The 17,566-nt window shown below is 42.4% G+C and overlaps 1 protein-coding gene across 1 annotated transcript in view; it reads left to right on the plus strand.

Annotated features, from left to right (window-relative positions):
- Positions 1-408: 408 nt before the first annotated feature.
- Positions 409-17,566, plus strand: part of TMC2 (transmembrane channel like 2) — a 78,545-nt gene continuing 61,387 nt past the window's right edge. Inside the window, exons 1-4 of the mRNA XM_049780010.1 lie at positions 409-442; positions 892-939; positions 11,988-12,309; positions 13,179-13,331. Of these exons, the coding sequence (XP_049635967.1) occupies positions 409-442; positions 892-939; positions 11,988-12,309; positions 13,179-13,331 (557 nt within the window). The remainder of the gene's footprint in view (positions 443-891; positions 940-11,987; positions 12,310-13,178; positions 13,332-17,566) is intronic.

Here is a 17,566-nt window from a genome sequence, read left to right on the forward strand (position 1 = left end):
CCAACCAGAGACTCAAGATAAAAGAAAAGAATCCCTGATTCGCCTCACACCACTGTGCAGGGCTGGGCTGGCAGCTCCTTGCCCACTCCCGCCCCATCATCCTGAGTGTAAGTGATGCCTGAAATATGAAACCACACACCCTTCTTCAGGGAAACCTGAGAGGATTAGTGTGTGGCTGGATTGAGGGGCTGGGAACCCATTGCTCAACTCCTTCCCTGCCTCTACTTTGCCCCACCCACCCAGTCCTGTTTCTACCACAGCCACATCCCATTTCAAATCAGCACCGGTGCCCAAACAGGCTCAGGAGGGAGGTTGGCCACCATGAAGGCAGGAAGACAGTCCAGGCTGAAGGGGGAGAGGGCGAAGCAAGCCTGAGTCAGTGTAGGGGTCACGGGAGCCCCCCTAACCATGAGCCACCAACTCAAGGACTTGGGGCAGGATGGTAAGTTCATTCTCTACTCTGAGGGTGTGGGGGCAGCAACAAGGCAAAGGAACAAGAGGTCTTGTAGGAACAGGGACTTACCATTGTCTCCTGACTGCCTCTTGCACCCTAGCACCTTCTGACTGGTGATCCTACTTCTCCTGGCTAACTCAAAGTTGCTCCTTTCTCTGAATGTCTTGAAGGGATGGTCAAGGGAGGAAGCACAGAATCTGTATTTTCAGTGAAGTCTGGGCTGCAGACTGGCGCACTGGGGATTGTGGGAATTGTTGAATGTTGGATGGTACCAGGGTGTCAGGGAAATGTCAGGACAGGGGCCACTGGGATTTATTTAGGAAATCACTCTTAGTCTAATGAAACCGAGGGTTGAAGGGGATACATGGGTAATAGCAAGGGTTGATATGAAGTGATGAGCCCCACTGCTCATCCTTCACCCCATTATTCTCTTACAGCGGGCAGTGCAGTGAAAGGGCTGGCAAGGAGCTGCTCTGTGGGCACAGGTGAGACAAGAATGAATGATGTGATGACGGGGTGATGCAATGCCAGGCAACCTGCAGTGTTGGCCCAGCTCTATAGCCCAGTGTTCTCAGTCTTCTCCTTCCTCCTTCTTCCCTTTCTCTCACTCAATATGATACCTGGGGCCCGCTCCCCCCCCCCCCAGGCTTACCTTTCTACTAGGGAACTGAAAAGTAGGTCTGTCCTTAACTCTAGTGTAAAGGGGACACCTCCAAAGTGAGGAGCACTTTGAGCCTTGGAACATGTTAGTCTGTCACCAGCCTGGGAGGGTAGGTGTTGGAAAGTGGAAGCCAGGACTGATCCCCAGATTGCCCCACAGGACCTTCAGAGGCAGAGGTTTCTCAAATCAAGGCCTTCCCATCTTCTAGTTATCTGGTGAAGGATTTACTTGGGAGCAGAGAAAGCTGCTCTGGGAGAAACCTAAAGAAGGCACAAATGAGAAAGGAACCCCTCAATTGGCCTGGCAGTTGGGTGCCATGCACTGACGATTTAGACATATGGTGACATTCTAGCAGAGGGCATTCATTCTCCTTATCTTCCTGACATCTGCCATGGAGCAAAGAGCTTCTGCTTCCTCATGTGCCATTCTCCTGGTTTTCTTTCAGGTATTGCTCTTGTGATACCCAACTTGGCATCCCCAAAGGAAGTGTCTAACTTTGTCAGGGGTCTGTATAGGGAGATTGTTGAGCTGGACTTAACATAGTCACAACAAACTTCTTTCAACGGAGAAGTGCCCCACACATCCCCAGGGTCCCCTGACATTTTCTCTTTTCCATGGAAGACAGGAAATGAGTCCAAATGTCAAAGTCATTTCTGTCATTAGATGCTCAAGGGAAACCCTCAAGAGTTCCATTTTCAATCTCATCTAGAATCACTTTTGAGGTGAGCTGATTTCTAATTCCTTTGGGTTGTGGTCTACAAGAAGGGAATAAAAGGTACGAACATAGAAAGTTCTTTCCCCAAAGTAATTGTTATTCCATTCATCAAAAGTGGGAGTCAGAGCCCTTCTCCCCTAGATCATTGGCAAATGCACTTAAATATGAAGATTTCCCCAGCTGCAGGACAAACTGACCTACTCCTCAGTCTGCTTTTGCCCTAAATGTTCTTGGTCAGTCGGGTGTAGTCAGGGATAGGGAGTGTGCCCTGGACTCGAACGTCTTTACGAGTAGATGGCTGCCTTTGGAGCTTCTCAATTATGCATTGCATGGCATTTACAGACTATGAAATAAAAACTGAAAAAAAAAAGGCTTGTTTTCTGTGTAAATGTGCTTTGTAGATTGAAGGACACATTCTGTCTTGTTTTTTACATTTCGTGTGGGGTTTATTTAGTTTTAAAAAATGAGTTTATAGCAGGATTATAGTTTAGGGAAAAAATGTCTGACACTTCCACTACATTGCATCTACAGTGTTTGGAAGGACATTTGGTGATGTTCATTTGGGGAAAGCAAAAACAAAAGTTTTACTCACTGATTGAAGGTGCACTTTGTTCAGAAGAAAATGCAAACATACACTGATCATTTGGGAGAGGCATGGGTTGGACCACACCAGACTATGCTCAAGGATTTTACAAGGAACTGTGCTCTTGGATCATTCTTGGCAGGACTCAGGGAGTGCATTAAGGATGACATGTGGTGCCAGGGATGGACCCTGGATAGTGCAGCACTTTACTTGCTGCATTATGTCTACACCTATACTGAATATTCAGTGTGATGTGTGTGATGTGTGTGTGTAATTTGGGGTTCACACATCTATGTTTTAGAGCTAACTTCTGGTTCTGCACTCAGGACTGAGTGATTATTCCTTGAGTTCAGAAGACTATATGAAGTTCCAAAGACCAGATCTAGTTGGCTGATTGCTAAAGAACCGTACCTATACTATCTCTCAGTCCCTCATATTTGGTCTTTTCAAGCAATGTGTTTGGTCTTGGAAGTGGGGCTGGTATCCCTTATCCTTGCCCTCCTCTTTGCTTCTCTACTCTCCCTCAGACCCTTTCTCAGATCTCATAGGCATACAGACCCAGTGACACATACTTTCTCACCCTCAATCCCATGGAAGTTTATCAATATTATTGTTCTTTCCAGAGAACCAACTTCTAATTTCATGCTTTCTTTTTCCATTTACTTTCCTGATTTTTTTTTTATTTAATTGATTTCTGCTCTACTTTTGTTTTTTCTTTTCTCCTGCTTACCTTGGACTTAATTTGATTGTTCTCATGTAGTCTGCTAAGGTGGATGCTTAGGTAATTGCTTTTAACTCTCTCTTCTAAATGTATGCATTCAAAATAATATAAATTTCTCTCTGAGAACTTCTTTTGCTGAATCCCACACATTTTGATAAGATCAATTTCATTTAAATTTATCTTAATTTTTTGTATTTTTCTGTTATAGAAAAGCATCTCCTTGTCCCCAAGGAAATCTGTTATATTATTTCCCAATAATATCTATTTTAAATTTCTAGGTTAATTTTTATTGTGTTCTTTAAGAGGATACTTTATAATTTTTGTTTATTAACATAGGTCAGAATGTGGTCTACTCTGATGAATTTCTATATGTGTTCAAAAATAATGTGTGTTCTGTTGCTATTTGCTGATGTGTTCCGTAAATGTAAATTAGAATTAGCTATTGATGCTACTGTTCAGTGCAACTATACCCTTATTGTTTTTCTGTCTGCTTCATTTATAAATTCCTAGTATTGGGGCACTGAAGTCTCCACACAAAATAAGGAATTTGTCTATTCCTTCTTGCAGTTTTTGCCTCATCTGGCGCTCAGTTGTTAGGGACATCTGCACTAAGGATTGCTATGTCTTCTTAGAAGTCTGACCTCTTGAGTGTTATGTAATGACCTACACTACCCATGGTAATTTTCTTTACCTTAAGAGCTGCTTTGTCTAAAATTAGGAGTTACTCTAACTTGTCTTTAGTTAGTGTCAACTTGGTGTGTTTTCCACCCTGTTATCTGTACTCTCTCTGCGTCTTTACATTTAAGTTAAACCATAAGGAGTTGCTTACACTCTAACGATGTCTGTCTTTAATTGATATATTTAAGTCATTCCCCTTTGAGTTTCCCTTCACCCTTGATTGATGTTTTTGCCATTGCAATATTCAGAATGCACAATTGGTAGAGGGGCCCACACTCTTGTTGTTGCTTGCAAACTTTGCTGTAGTTCTCTCCAAAGATTTTACAGAGTGTCAGTTCTCACACACATCTTTTTTTATTTTTTTTTTTGGTTTTTGGGCCACACCCGGTAACGCTCAGGGGTTACTCCTGGCTATGTGCTCAGAAGTCGCTCCTGGCTTGGGGGACCATATGGGACACCGGGGGATCGAACCGCGGTCCGTCCAAGGCTAGCGCAGGCAAGGCAGGCACCTTACCTTTAGCGCCACCGCCCGGCCCCCTCTCACACACATCTGATGGTAATTGAGCTGAGAAACAACTGTGCTGCCAGGATTGTTCTCAGTATGTGGAATAGTGCCGGGAAGAACTCTCATTAGATCTCCTGCCTGCCAAGCAGCTAGTCTACCAACTGACCTCTGCCTAGCTGCTAATCCATTCATATTTAAAGCATTTATCAACATTCTTAGATTGATGTTGACTATGTTATTACTTTTTCTATTCATTGCCCTTTTGTCACTCCTCTTGCTTTTTCAATTTTTGATAACCATTTTATATTATTTCAGCTCCTCCTCTTTCTCCTCATTCTTAACATCAATTCTACTTCTTTGTTAAACCTTTTTATTTTTAGTGGTTACACTTGAGTTTTCAACTCCCATTTACAACTAACCCAAATTCACGTTCAAACAAGACTTCACTATTTCATGAGTAGTAGTACAGATACTTAAAGCAGAATATTTCCAATTTCTCCCTCCCCTTCCTTTAACATGGTTGTCTCTCATTTACTTATGTATAAGCTATCACTACCCATTATTACTATTGTTATTATTATTATTATTATTATTTTAAATAAAATTATTTATCTTTAAGAATAATAAAAATAGTTTAGAAGTTAGAGTGTTTGCCTAGCATGTGCCACATCTGGGTTCTATTGCCAATATTACATGGCTCCTTAAGCATCACCAAGAATGGTCCTGGAAGTCTGGGCACCACAAGACCTGAGCTGTACTGAATCATTGGGCCCTTGTATTGTACCAGCTGCCTAGTTGACTGAGAATCTCTGGAGGTGCTCCCAGACTTCCTGAGCACCACTTGGCAGCTCTGCCTTCCCCCATAAAAATGAATACATAAAAATTTTTAACTGATCTGAAGAGATAGAACAGGGGTTAAGACATTTGCTTAGAAGGCCCAGAGAGATAGAACAGAGGCTTTTGCCTTGCAAGCAGCCGATCCAGGACCAAAGGGGTTGGTTCGAATCCCGGTGTCCCACATGGTCCCCCATGCCTGCCAGGAGCTATTTCTGAGCAGACAGCCAGGAGTAACCCCTGAGCACCACCGGGTATGGCCCAAAAACCAAAAAAAAAAAAAAAAAAAAAAAAAGACATTTGCTTAGCATTTAGTTGACTCTAATTCAAATCCTAGCACCATATGGCCCTTTGAATAGAAGGGATCACTAATCACAGAACCAGGAGTAATCCCTGAGCACAACTGTAGGGGCTAAAACAAACAAACAAACAAAAACAAAAGAAAAATTAAAAAAATATGTTTACATTGTTTTCATGTATTGCATCATGAATACTCTTACTTCTTTATGTGAAACTAAGTTTTGAGCACTATAATTTTCCTTCTCTGTAAAATGTATTTCTTGAAAATCAGGGCCACTCCATTTTTATTTATCTGAGAAAGTCTTTACTTTTTCTTCACTTTTGAAAAGTAATTTTGCTGGTAACCAAAAGCTAAGTTGTGGAGCTTTTTTCCTTTTAATATTTTAAATATTTTATTTCATTCTCTTCTTGTTTGCCTATTTTCTGAAGAGAAATCTAGTAGAATCCTAATACTTGATCTTCTATAGCTGAGTCTACACCTCTCCCCACTTGGTTTTTTTCAAGATTTTCTCTTTGTCTTTATTGTGTTATTGAAATATTTTGTGCCTAATCAGGTTTTCAAAATAAATTTTTTGGTTTGGGGGCCACATCCGGTGGCACTTAGGGGTTACTCCTGGCTCTGCACTCAGAAATCACTCCTGGGGCCAGAGAGATAGCATGGAGGTAGGGCATTTGCCTTGCATGCAGAAGGACGGTGGATCGAATTCTGGCATCCCATATGGTCCCCCAAGCCTGCCAGGAGTGATTTCATTTTGGCGGGGATCGAACCCAGCAGTGCTCAGGGGTCACTCTGAGCGCAGAGCCAGGAGTAACCCCTGAGTACTGCTGGGTGTGACCCAAAAACTAAAAACCAAAAAAAAGGGGGGGGGGCGGTGAGGTGGCGCTAGAGGTAAGGTTCTGCCTTGCAAGCGCTAGCCAAGGAAGGACTGCGGTTCGATCCCCCGGCGTCCCATATGGTCCCCCCAAGCCAGGGGCGATTTCTGAGCACTTAGCCAGGAGTAACCCCTGAGCATCAAACGGTGTGGCCCGAAAAACCAAAAATTTAAAAAAAAATCACTCCTGTCTTGAGGGACCATATGGGATGCCAGGAATTGAACCCGCATTCTTCCCAGGTCAGCCATGTGCAAGGCAAATGCTCTAACACTGTGCTCTCTCTGGCCCCCAAAAATAATTTTTATTTAATTAAAGAACTGTGATTTTTTTGTTTGTTTTTGTTTTTGGGTCACACCTGGCAGCGCTCAAGGGTTACTCCTGGCTCTACACTCAGAAATCACTCCTGGCAGGCTCGGGGGACCATATGAGATACCCGGATTCAATCCACCGTCCTTCTGCATGCAAGGGAAATGCCCTACCTTCATGCTATCTCTCCGGCCCCAAAGAACTGTGATTTAAAAGTTATTGATAAGTGAGTTTTAGACATAATATTCCATCACCAATCCCACTACCAGTATGAAGTTCCCTTTCATCAATGTTTCCACTCATCTGCTCCATCCCTTTTGTGCCACCTGATAGGCACAATACAAAGTTTGGTGGTTGCTGCCTAAATCTTATGTTTTCAGTGTTGCTGAGTCTGTACTTTGAATTCATAGCTATACCACTTCCATATCCCCAGTATAACTGGAGCCCTGACCCTTGTTCCCCCATTACTTGTTTTACTGATTATTTTTCTTCCTATTAAGTTCTTTCCTCTCTGTCCTCCTCCCAAAAACCTGGGGTCAAGGGTGATCTAGGCATTCCCCCTTATTTCTTCATCAAGTTATTCTACAAAGCAAAGACAAGTGAGATAAGACTATATTTGTCTTTTATTTTCTGCCTTACTTCACTTCACTCAACACGATATCTTCCAGTTTCAACCATATTGTAATAATTGCATGATTTTATAATATTTTTGCAGCAGCATAGTATTTCATTATGTACATATGCCGACACACTTTTTTTCTGCTTGGTATTTTGAACTTCTTAGATCTGTGCTTTGATGTTTACCATTATTTTTGAACAATCCTTAACCACTATTACTTCACATACCTTCTTTTCCTTTCCTCTCATCTGATATAACCATTAGACCTATGTTATACATTTATTTATTGACGAAAATTCTTTGCTATTCCATTCTAGTGACTCTCATCCTTTTCACACCTGCAGAACAGTAAAAGTTGGACAATTTTTGGGTTGCTGAGACAGAATTTTAAAGCATTATTTAATGTAAGGTTATTCATATATCAAATTTATAATAATACTACATGATTCATTGTAGCATTATTAAAGTGAAATCACTTTTTGCAGATCAGTAGTTGAAAACACTATTTTCATTTTTTTTACATTCTGTTTATCTTTTTCAATTTTGGATGTTTCTATCATCTACTGATTGTTTCAGTTTGCTAATATTCCCATCAAAGCCTTTCTTCATTTCTTATATAATGTTTTGGGTTTCTATTTGTTTCCTTTTTTTTAAGAGTGTTATCCTCTCTTCCCTACATTACCCAGCTACTCTTGCATAGTTCTTACTTCTTCCAATAGATACATAGCATAATTATTCTAATTATTTTAAATTTCTAATCTAATTCCAAAATTTCTGCCATAATCAGTTCTAATAACTAATCATAATCATAATTAGTTCTAATGGTTTCTGTCTCTGTAAATTCTGATGGGTTTTTTTCTTGTGGGGGTTGTTTTTACTGTTTAATATGACTGTGATTTTTTTTTATTGTAGAAATCAACTGGGTTAGTTCTGGGGTAAAAGGAATTGAGGTAAATAGGTCCTTGATATAAGACATTTTATCTGCTAGGAAGTAAGCTGTGTTTATTATTTGCTGTAGCTGTAGGTGTCAGGGAATTCAATTTCCTTTAGTATTCTTGTTCTCCTCTCTCTTGCTTTTGAGTTTCCCTAGAAACTTAATTTTGTTTTGAGCCTGAGTCTTGCATTTGCTTCAGCTATTATCCTATCCTTGTTTTTAAAAAAAATATTTAATTTACTTGTTTTGTTTCCCAGGGCAGTGGGGTTGGGGGGATGGCAAGGGCACATAGTGAGATTCAGGAAGTCGCTTCCAGCACTCCTTGGAAGCTTATGCACCATCGTCCCAATCCCTTAAGTCCCTTACTATGCAGGACCCCAATGATGTAATGGTTAGCTGTTTAGTAGGGAAAAGGTTCTAATATCCTGTGATTTGGTTTCAGTCTCTTTGTAAGTCTGTGCCTGTAAGCTATGACCTTTATAAATGTTTCTTAGCTTGTCCCACTTAGAAGAGAAGAGAGATTAGAAGTGATTTGAGTCCTTTCCTCCAGGACAGTTAAGTTTATAAAACTCCTGTGAGACTCACACTGTAAATTTTCCTTGAGGATAGGACTTTGCTAAGAAATACAGGATACTTTGGATTGCCCTTAATATTTAAGAATGGTTACTTTCCCCTCCCCTCCCCTTGCTGGAAGTACAAGCATTTTCCTCTGTTCTTTAATGTAGATTGGAGAACCTAGTAGGTTATGGGGGGGGGGAACTCAGGAAAGCGCACCCCTTCACACAAGATTGGGCTTCTATATGTTTAATTCTCAAGTTAATCTATACTGAGCTCCATCAATTCATGGGGAGAAGATTGTTTTCCTCCCATATTAACCATGCCCTTTATTTCCTATGTTCTAATGCTTTGGCATCTAAGGACCTTGCAGACCTCCTTCCAATTTTAGTTAATTTTTACAAATAGTCAAGACTCAGTTGCAAGCATACAATTGCAGTGCAAGTCCACTGCCTCAGAGCTCATAATTCAAAGCATCTCCTTTATAAGGTCCTCATACTTTGGACTTCTACTAGTCACCTTCTATATGTTTAATTCTCAAGTTAATCTATACTGAGCTCCATCAATTCATGGGGAGAAGATTATTTTCCTCCCATATTAACCATGACCTTTATTTCCTATGTTCTAATGCTTTGGCATCTAAGGACCTTGCAGACCTCCTTCCAATTTTAGTTAATTTTTACAAATAGTCAAGACTCAATAGCAAGCATACAATTGCAGTGCAAGTCCACTGCCTCAGAGCTCATAATTCAAAGCATCTCCTTTATAAGGTCCTCATACTTTGGACTTCTACTAGTCACCTGTCCTAGTCATCCCAGAGCATCTATTAGACAATTAATAGCTATCCCTATTTCCCAAAGCCCTTCAAAACTGTTTAAAGCAGCCAGTTGCAGTGCTATTTACCCTACCTCATCCTCTCTTCCCTCCAAACAATAGCAAAAGCTCTAGCTCATGGACTCTGCCTCATTGACAGTCATGGACAGTCATCATGGACTTTACCTCCTACTGGACTTAGCACTTGTTCATGTGGAATATCATAGAATGCCCCCTGTGTCCAGGATCTTTCAGGACAATGGGTATCTTCCTTCCTGGCAATTATTTTCATGCCAAAGTGTTCCAATCATTTCCATAACTATGCCTAATTAAAATTAGTACAAATACATAGGTATGTACACACAAACACACACACATGCGCATGCACACACACACACACACACACACACACACACCAAGTTCTGGGAACTCTTTGAAATGCCTCTGGTACTGTTTCTCATCTATGATTATTTTCTCCAAGTATCTATAATTTTTAGTCTCTCTTTATGGTTTATGAGGCTATAACTGCCCCCCCAAACTGAATTATCAAATGACACTAAAAAGAATTGCTGTGTTTCATTTTTTGAATTCTTTTTTTCCCCTGTTTGTTGTTCAGATATGCATAATGGCATATCGAAATTCTTTCTACCCTCTGGAGATGAAAACCAAAACTCCAATAATTTCACTTTTTGTTTGTTTGGGAGTTATACCTGGTGATTCTCTGAGGTTCCTCCTGGCTCAGTGATTAAAGGTTACTTCCAGCAGTGTTTAGGGAACCAGGTAGTACTAGGGATCACACTTGAAGTTCCAGCAAACAAAGTATGCACTCCAGTCCTTTGATCTAACCTCAATAGCTGACAATCACTTTGTCTTCTACCTTCTTAATCAAAGGAAAGAAATTCTCTCTCAAATATTCTTTATGTTTGCAACTTTTGTAAGAGAAAAAAGCCAACATCTTCTAATCAAATATATATTTGATATATATTTATTTGATATATATCAAATATATATATATATTGGTTTTTGAGTCAAACCCAGCAGCTCTCAGGGGTTACTCCTGGCTCTGCATTCAGAAATTGCTTCTGGCAGGCAAGGGGGACATATGGAATGCCGGGATTCAAACCACCATTTATTCTGGATCGGCTGCGTGCAAGGCAAATGCTCTACCAGTGTGCTATCTCTCTAGCCCCCTAATCAAATATCTTTAGCAAGAAATTACCTCCACTAAAATATGCCTGGATAGAATGTTTATAAAAGTACAAAATTAATCATGTCACCTTTGACATAGTGACCAACTTGTTCCAGTTTTGAAAGCCCTATGTTTTGGAATACCCTTCAGTTCTGGACCTGGGGTTGTTCAAGTTTTTATTTATTTACTTAGTTCTTGGGCCACAGTGATGGTGCCTCTGGCTAGCTTGGGGGGACATCATCGGGATGCCAGGAGTTGAACCTGGGTGCCTGCATTGCAAGACAAGCACCCTTCCCACTGTATCTATCTCCCTGGCCCCAAACGGTTCTAGTTTTTAAATGGAAACTCTTGCATCCAAAAGTCCTCCTCTGCACACCTATTGCCACCTGCCCACTAAGGCCTGCCTTACACCCACACCCACTCACTGCCTAGTCCCATCCAGCCCCACAACAGTGCACCATTTCCCCTCTCAGGCATCATGATAGAAGTTTCTACCTTCTGTTCACCTTCCTAATGTCTGAGTGAAACTCTGCCCTGGAACTTATAGATAAAAAGACCAAAAAAAATGGACACTTTTGATCTCATCCACATCTTCAAAACTTGATGTGGAGGGCTAGAGTGACAGTCCAGGGATGAAAGCCCACATATTGCTGACCTCAGTTCAATTCCTATTATATCATATGGTCCCCTGAGGACCACTAGGAGTGATCGCTGAGCCCAGAATTAGGAGCAGTCCCTGAACCTATTTGTTCAATGCCTACTTTTGCTCAGACCTCTATCCCTCATCCTTGTCTGGGAACTGCACTCCATGACCCACATGAACAAGGTTCCCCACCTCAGGCTCTGCTCCAACAAGCTTTAACTCTCTAGAATACCTTTCCCAGAGCATGGGAGAGAAAGCAGCACCAACCTACTGCTGACACATGCAGGAGATGATGGTGGCCTGGTTTGACTGAGGAGGTTGGAGTGGCATTCAGTTCTGGCTTCCCCAAGCTGCAGAGCAGAGAGGAGGAAAGGCAAGTGCTTGACTCGGTAGCTGAGGTACAGGAGGAGAAGTAGGTAGGCTGGCTGGTCAGCAGAGATCTTAGTCCATCTTGTACAGTCAGTCTCTGGTGACCTTTGGAGCCAACCAGCTCCAGGATACATCAGGATGGAATTTCTGTGGAAGAGAAGGCTTTCCTGGATTCTAGGTGATGACAGTATTTGATGATGTATTTGATGATGACATATTTACTGTCCCCCTGTAGGTGACAGGTCTGGAAGAGGATCCTCCAGAAAGCGGACACCCAAAACCCAGAGTGCCTCAGTTAGGCATAGGGCACAGCAGAGCCTGAAAGAACAATCCGGGGGCAGCCCAAGGCCAGGATCTCCCCGGAGGAAGTCAACTGGACATGGACGGCTGCGAGAGGAACAGGGAAAACAGGAGCGGAGAGTAGCTGGAAGGACTCACCAGGGGAAGAAGAAGAGAAATGGGAGGACTTCTTTCCGGGAGCAGAGAGCACCTTCCAAGAAGCATAAGGATGTGCGAAGGAACGAAGAGGAGATATGGAAGCAACTGAAGAAGCATAGGTGTGTAGGGCCTCTGTTGGGGACTTGTTTTCTGTCCAAGTCCTCCCTTTTCTTCCTGCACTTCTCCCTCTCCTGATAAGAACCCCATGTCCCTCTCCCCTATGATAACTCTGGAGATTCTATTTGCCTGTACCTTGGTCACTGTCCAACTCTTAGGACCCATGACTTAGGACCCAGGTGAGGGTCACAGCTCCTGGCCACTCTCCAATTTGATACCTCATATCTACATGTGGAAAGCTCTGAGAGGAGAGAGACTAAGAGAGCATGGGTGGCAGGGTCCCAAGTCCCCCAAATTTCAGTTGATGACTCCCCTTGCAGGAGCTGAGAGAAATGAAGAAAATTAAATTGAGGAATAATCAAAGGATTCAAACATCCCAGATACTCAATATGAGTCTGTGTCCTCTTCTTGGAAATATGACAGGGGTAATGGGGGACCTTGGGAACTTCTTTTACTTTTAATAAACAAATTATTTAATTGAATCACCATGAGATACAGTTACTAGTTGTTCATAATTGAGTTTCAGTCATACAATGTTCCTTCACTAGAGTACATTTCCTGCCACCAATGTCCCATGTTCCCTCCCACCTTGTCCCCCTTCCCTGTCTGCCTCTAACAGACATTTTCTTCTCTCTCTCTCTCTTTTTTTCTCTCTCTCCCTCCCTCCCTCCCTCCCTCTCTTTCTCCATTTTTTTCTTTTATCTTGGGGGCTTCAGAGCAGGGAGCAGGCCTAAGCAGGGTGGTCAGTGCTGGGTGTATGTCCTGGAACACAACCATCTTCCCTGTCCTGGGCTCCTCAACATTCCACAGAGTGTCTAAGGACACGCATCTCTCTCACACTCCCCCTGCTCTGCCTGGACTCGGCCCTTAGATCATCTTCCTTGGCTTCCGGTGCCTCTGGTGGTGAATCTCTCTCTGAAGAAGAATTAGCCCAGATCCTGGAGCAGGTAGAAGAGAAGAAGAAACTCATTGCCACCATGCGGAATAAGCCCTGGCCCATGGCAAAGAAGCTTTCAGAGCTCAGGTAAGAGATGATTGGCTGGAATCTCTAGATATCCAAAAGATCCAGCTCTTGGAGGTGCAGTGGATATTTGCTTTTCATGATGCCAACCTCAATTTTTCCCTGGCACTGCATATGGTCCTTCAGCACTACCAGGGCTACTTTGAGTCCAGAGCCAGGAATAACCCACCCTACCCACCAAAAACAGGGACTCGGCTTCTTCTGGTAAGCGCAGAAATCTCTTCCTTCTCTCAGTTACAAGGGGGTTTGATGGGAAGAGAGATTCACCTTTCCACCCTACTTATTCCTCTCATCCTCAGCAGAAGCACTGCTCTAGTAGGTGGGTGGGTGGGTGGGTGGGTGGGAGTGGTAAGGAGTACACAAAAATCAAGAGAAGTGTGAGGCTTTACCTTACCTGAAAGCCTGTTTGTCGCCAGACCCAGCAGGATAAGGAACCATGGCACTCCTGCCAATACACAACCCTTGGACTGGTTGCCTGTCTTTTTGTCCATTAATTCACATCCTTCTGTCCTTCTTCATCTTGGCAGTCTTTTATTACCTCCCTCACCCAATTTCAAAAGCCTCCTGTGTTCTCTAAGCATCACACTGGCAGTGTAGAGAATGAAGAGAAGATGTCTTAACTACTCTCTATTCCCAAGGCCTAACACAGGATTGAATTTACAATGAAATTATGAATATAGTCAGTGATAAAGTACACAACCTTTTGTCTCCTAGTGTCTTCTCTGGCTTGCACCTGAAAGGTTGAAACTCAAAGTGCTTTATGATTCTAAAACTGGCAGTTTGGAGAGTCTGCTTAAGTGAAGTATTGCTTGACTTCTCATCTTTTACTAAACACACTCCCTTTCATGGTCTCCCCAGTACCTTGGCTTTTCTTCCACAACATTGGAGGTGCTATTGACCTTCAGTAAGCAAAGTGAGTTTATATGGACAGAATAGGAAAAGCAAGTGGGAGGAGCCATGTCACGACCAAAGAATAAAAGAAATAGTTCTTTGATAAGAGTTGAAAAGGACTGTTAGAAACAAAAGTTTATTGACAGAAACTAGAAGTTCCCATGTAGTGAGTTTTCTTTGGCTGGGCGATGGCTGTCTCTCATAGGCTGAGCTGTTTCTGGGCAGTGAAGTTACTAGGGTCTTGGGCAGAAGTGGGTGATACAAGGCTCATTACTTCCATCTCTTCCGGTTGGGTTCTGTACACCACACTGCATGTTGAGAACTCTAGTTTAACCTCCTGACCTCATTAGTGGAGGTTTCTGCTTACTCACCTCACAGTTTTCACTGTTAATTGTTACTCCCTTTTCATTCCCTCTCTAAAGTCATTTTCCCTGAGACCTGTCACACCTGAGTCACCTCATTACTCAAATCCAAGTCCTTCAACCTTTAATGTGTAAATCATCTTGGCAGCCAATATTTTGACACAGTCAGCCTTCCAGGTTGCTGGTTACACAAAGGCAAAGTAGACCCTCACCAGGGTTCTGGAAAACAGATTAAGCCACTGCCCTGCAGATATTATCTCCTACACCTGCCTTCCAGTGGTGCCTGTCAGTGTCCAGTAACCTCCATGTTTCAGAGGTCCTCTTCAGTACTGCTGAGGGCCAACCAATCAAGAGATAAAGTGGTAGGTAGACAAAGAACTTTATTAGTGAAAAGCCTGCAGGTTGGAAGATTTCAAAAAAGCCTTAAAGAATCAGTTTGTGTGAATGTGCAATAAGCAGCAGTTTATATCTAAATATATATATATATTTTATTATAGATAATTTATCAATAATATGCTATATATTATATTTATTATATAATTTATTATAGATAATATTATATCTAGGAGGGGCCAGAGAGATAGCATGGAGGTAAGGCATTTGTCTTGCATGCAGAAGGACGGTAGTTCAAATCACAGCATCCCATACGGTCCCATTTCTTAGTGTAGAGCCAGGAGTACACCCTGAGTGCTGCTGGGTGTGAAAATTAATTTTTTAAAAAATATTATATCTAGGAAAGTCTTTTTGGAAGGGACAGATTGCACTAGGTGAGCATGATGGGCGGTGGATTGATTAAATTCTTTGTGGGCTGATCCTTGAGGCACACTCTGATGTATGCATGAACAAGAGGAAGATTTCTGATGGAATTTCAGCCTCTGTGTAATCTTTCTTTTATAGATTTTAGGGGAAAGGGCAGCGTAAGGATAAATTCTTCACATCCTCAATGACCCAAGTCGGGAGAAATTTACGTTTGAATTTGAAATCTGGCTCTTTTGTACCAGTTTCATGTTAACTCACAGAACATACAAGAGTCTAAAAGTGCTCTAGTGATGGAAATCTGCCCCCAGCTGAAAGTCACTGGCCATGTGCTGTTCGTGGACACTTGAAAAAAATGCAGCTGAGAAACTGAGTCCTGGATCTTATTTAAATGACATTTGGATTCATTTTTATTTAAATCATCTCCTGTGGCTCATGGCATCAGGTGGGTGGTAGGAACAGCTCCAGACTTGGCTGTCTGCCTTCCCATCTCCCTTTTTCTCAGTCTCTTCTCTCAGGCCCCCAGACTGGGTTCTTGAGCAGAATAGCCATCTGTCACTCTAAGAGAGCCATACCCCAACTCAGGTGTCACTGGAACACATCTTTTATTAACAATGGAAAATGAGCAACCTTGATGTTTATGGAAATGTGATCTCCAGCTGCCTGGAAGCCACAGGGACCATGAAAACCCTTGAAGTACTTTCAGCTATCCAGATAAGCCAGAGGGGGAGAATCCTGTCTTGCAGGGGGGTAGGCAATGACTTAAGACTGAGAATCTGGGGCCCGGAGAGATAGCACAGCGGCGTTTGCCTTGCAAGCAGCCGATCCAGGACCAAAGGTGGTTGGTTCGAATCCCGGTATCCCATGTGGTCCCCCATGCCTGCCAGGAGCTATTTCTGAGCAGACAGCCAGGAGTAACTCCTGAGCACCGTTGGGTGTGGCCCAAAAACCAAAAAAAAACAAAAAAAAGACTGAGAATCTGAAAAGATGCCTGTCTCAGTCTCTGTCTCTCTGTTCCTTTCTCTTATTTTCTCTCTCTCTCTCTCTCTCTCTCACTCTCTCTCTCTCTCCTCTCTCTCTCTCTCTCCTCTCTCCTCTCTCTCTCTCTCTCTCTCTCTCCTCTCTCTCTCTCCTCTCTCTCTCTTCTCTCTCTCTCTCTCATCTCTCTCTCTCTCTCTCTCTCTCTCTCTCTCTCTCTCTCTCTCTCTCTCTCTGCTGCAGGTCTGCTAATACATAATGGTCCTGTCCCTCCAGACCTCCCTCCTCCTTCCCTCTCCCAAGACTCCTTATCCCAGACTCAAGTATCCATCTTCCTCTATACACTCACTACTGGGTCTCCTCCACTTTAGCTACTATCCTTTTTTGTTTTGTTTTGCTTTGTTTGGGGGTCACACCTGTGGTGCACAGGACTTAGTCCTGACTCTGCACTCAGAGATCACTCCTGGCTGGCACCCTACCCATCTAATTGCTATCTTTATGGGAAGTTTCTGCTATCTGGCTAATGTACTACTAAATGTAGTTCTATTAAGTCACATCCTTAACTTCCATCAGATATTATGATTTATAAGCATTTGTTGTGTCCCATAGTTTGAATACTCCCAATTTTGAATCAAAACTGAGTTTTCAGAAGTCAGTTTTAGCTGAGTTTTTAGAAGTCAGTGTTCACCAGTAGCTCCCTCCTTTCCAAGCATCTAATAAACTGATCCACATGCTTCTCATCCAATTTCCCCTAGATGTTCAGTCTTTTATTTAACAGTTATACACTCCACAAATAATTATGAAGAGTTGTATTTCTTTTCTGTTGCTGCTACAGAAAATAGCTTGATCATTATTTATAACAATACTCACTTATTGGTTCATGAAAGTTCAGCATGGTGTGACCTCACTCAGGGTCTCCTGGAGCTAAAATCAAGGTCTTGGCAGGGTTATGGTTCCCATCCTGTATTCAAGGTCATCTTTCAAACTCACTGGTTTGTAGGGGAGTTCATTTCCTTCTCTTGATTTCTATATGTATTCCCTCTCCAGCAACAGATCATCAAGAACCTTCTGTTTCTCTGAATTGCCTTCAAACCCATCTTTTTCTCTGACTCTTGTTTTTTTTTTTTGGGGGGGGGGCATACCCAGTGATGCACAAGGCTTATTTATGGCTCTACATTCAAGAATTACTTCTGGAGGTGCTCAAGGGAAGTCTGTGAGTTTGAGAAAGTCTTAGCGAATAGATTTTAAGCT

This window comes from Suncus etruscus, chromosome 9 (genome assembly GCF_024139225.1).
Source record: "Suncus etruscus isolate mSunEtr1 chromosome 9, mSunEtr1.pri.cur, whole genome shotgun sequence".
NCBI classification, from domain to species: Eukaryota; Metazoa; Chordata; class Mammalia; order Eulipotyphla; family Soricidae; genus Suncus; species Suncus etruscus.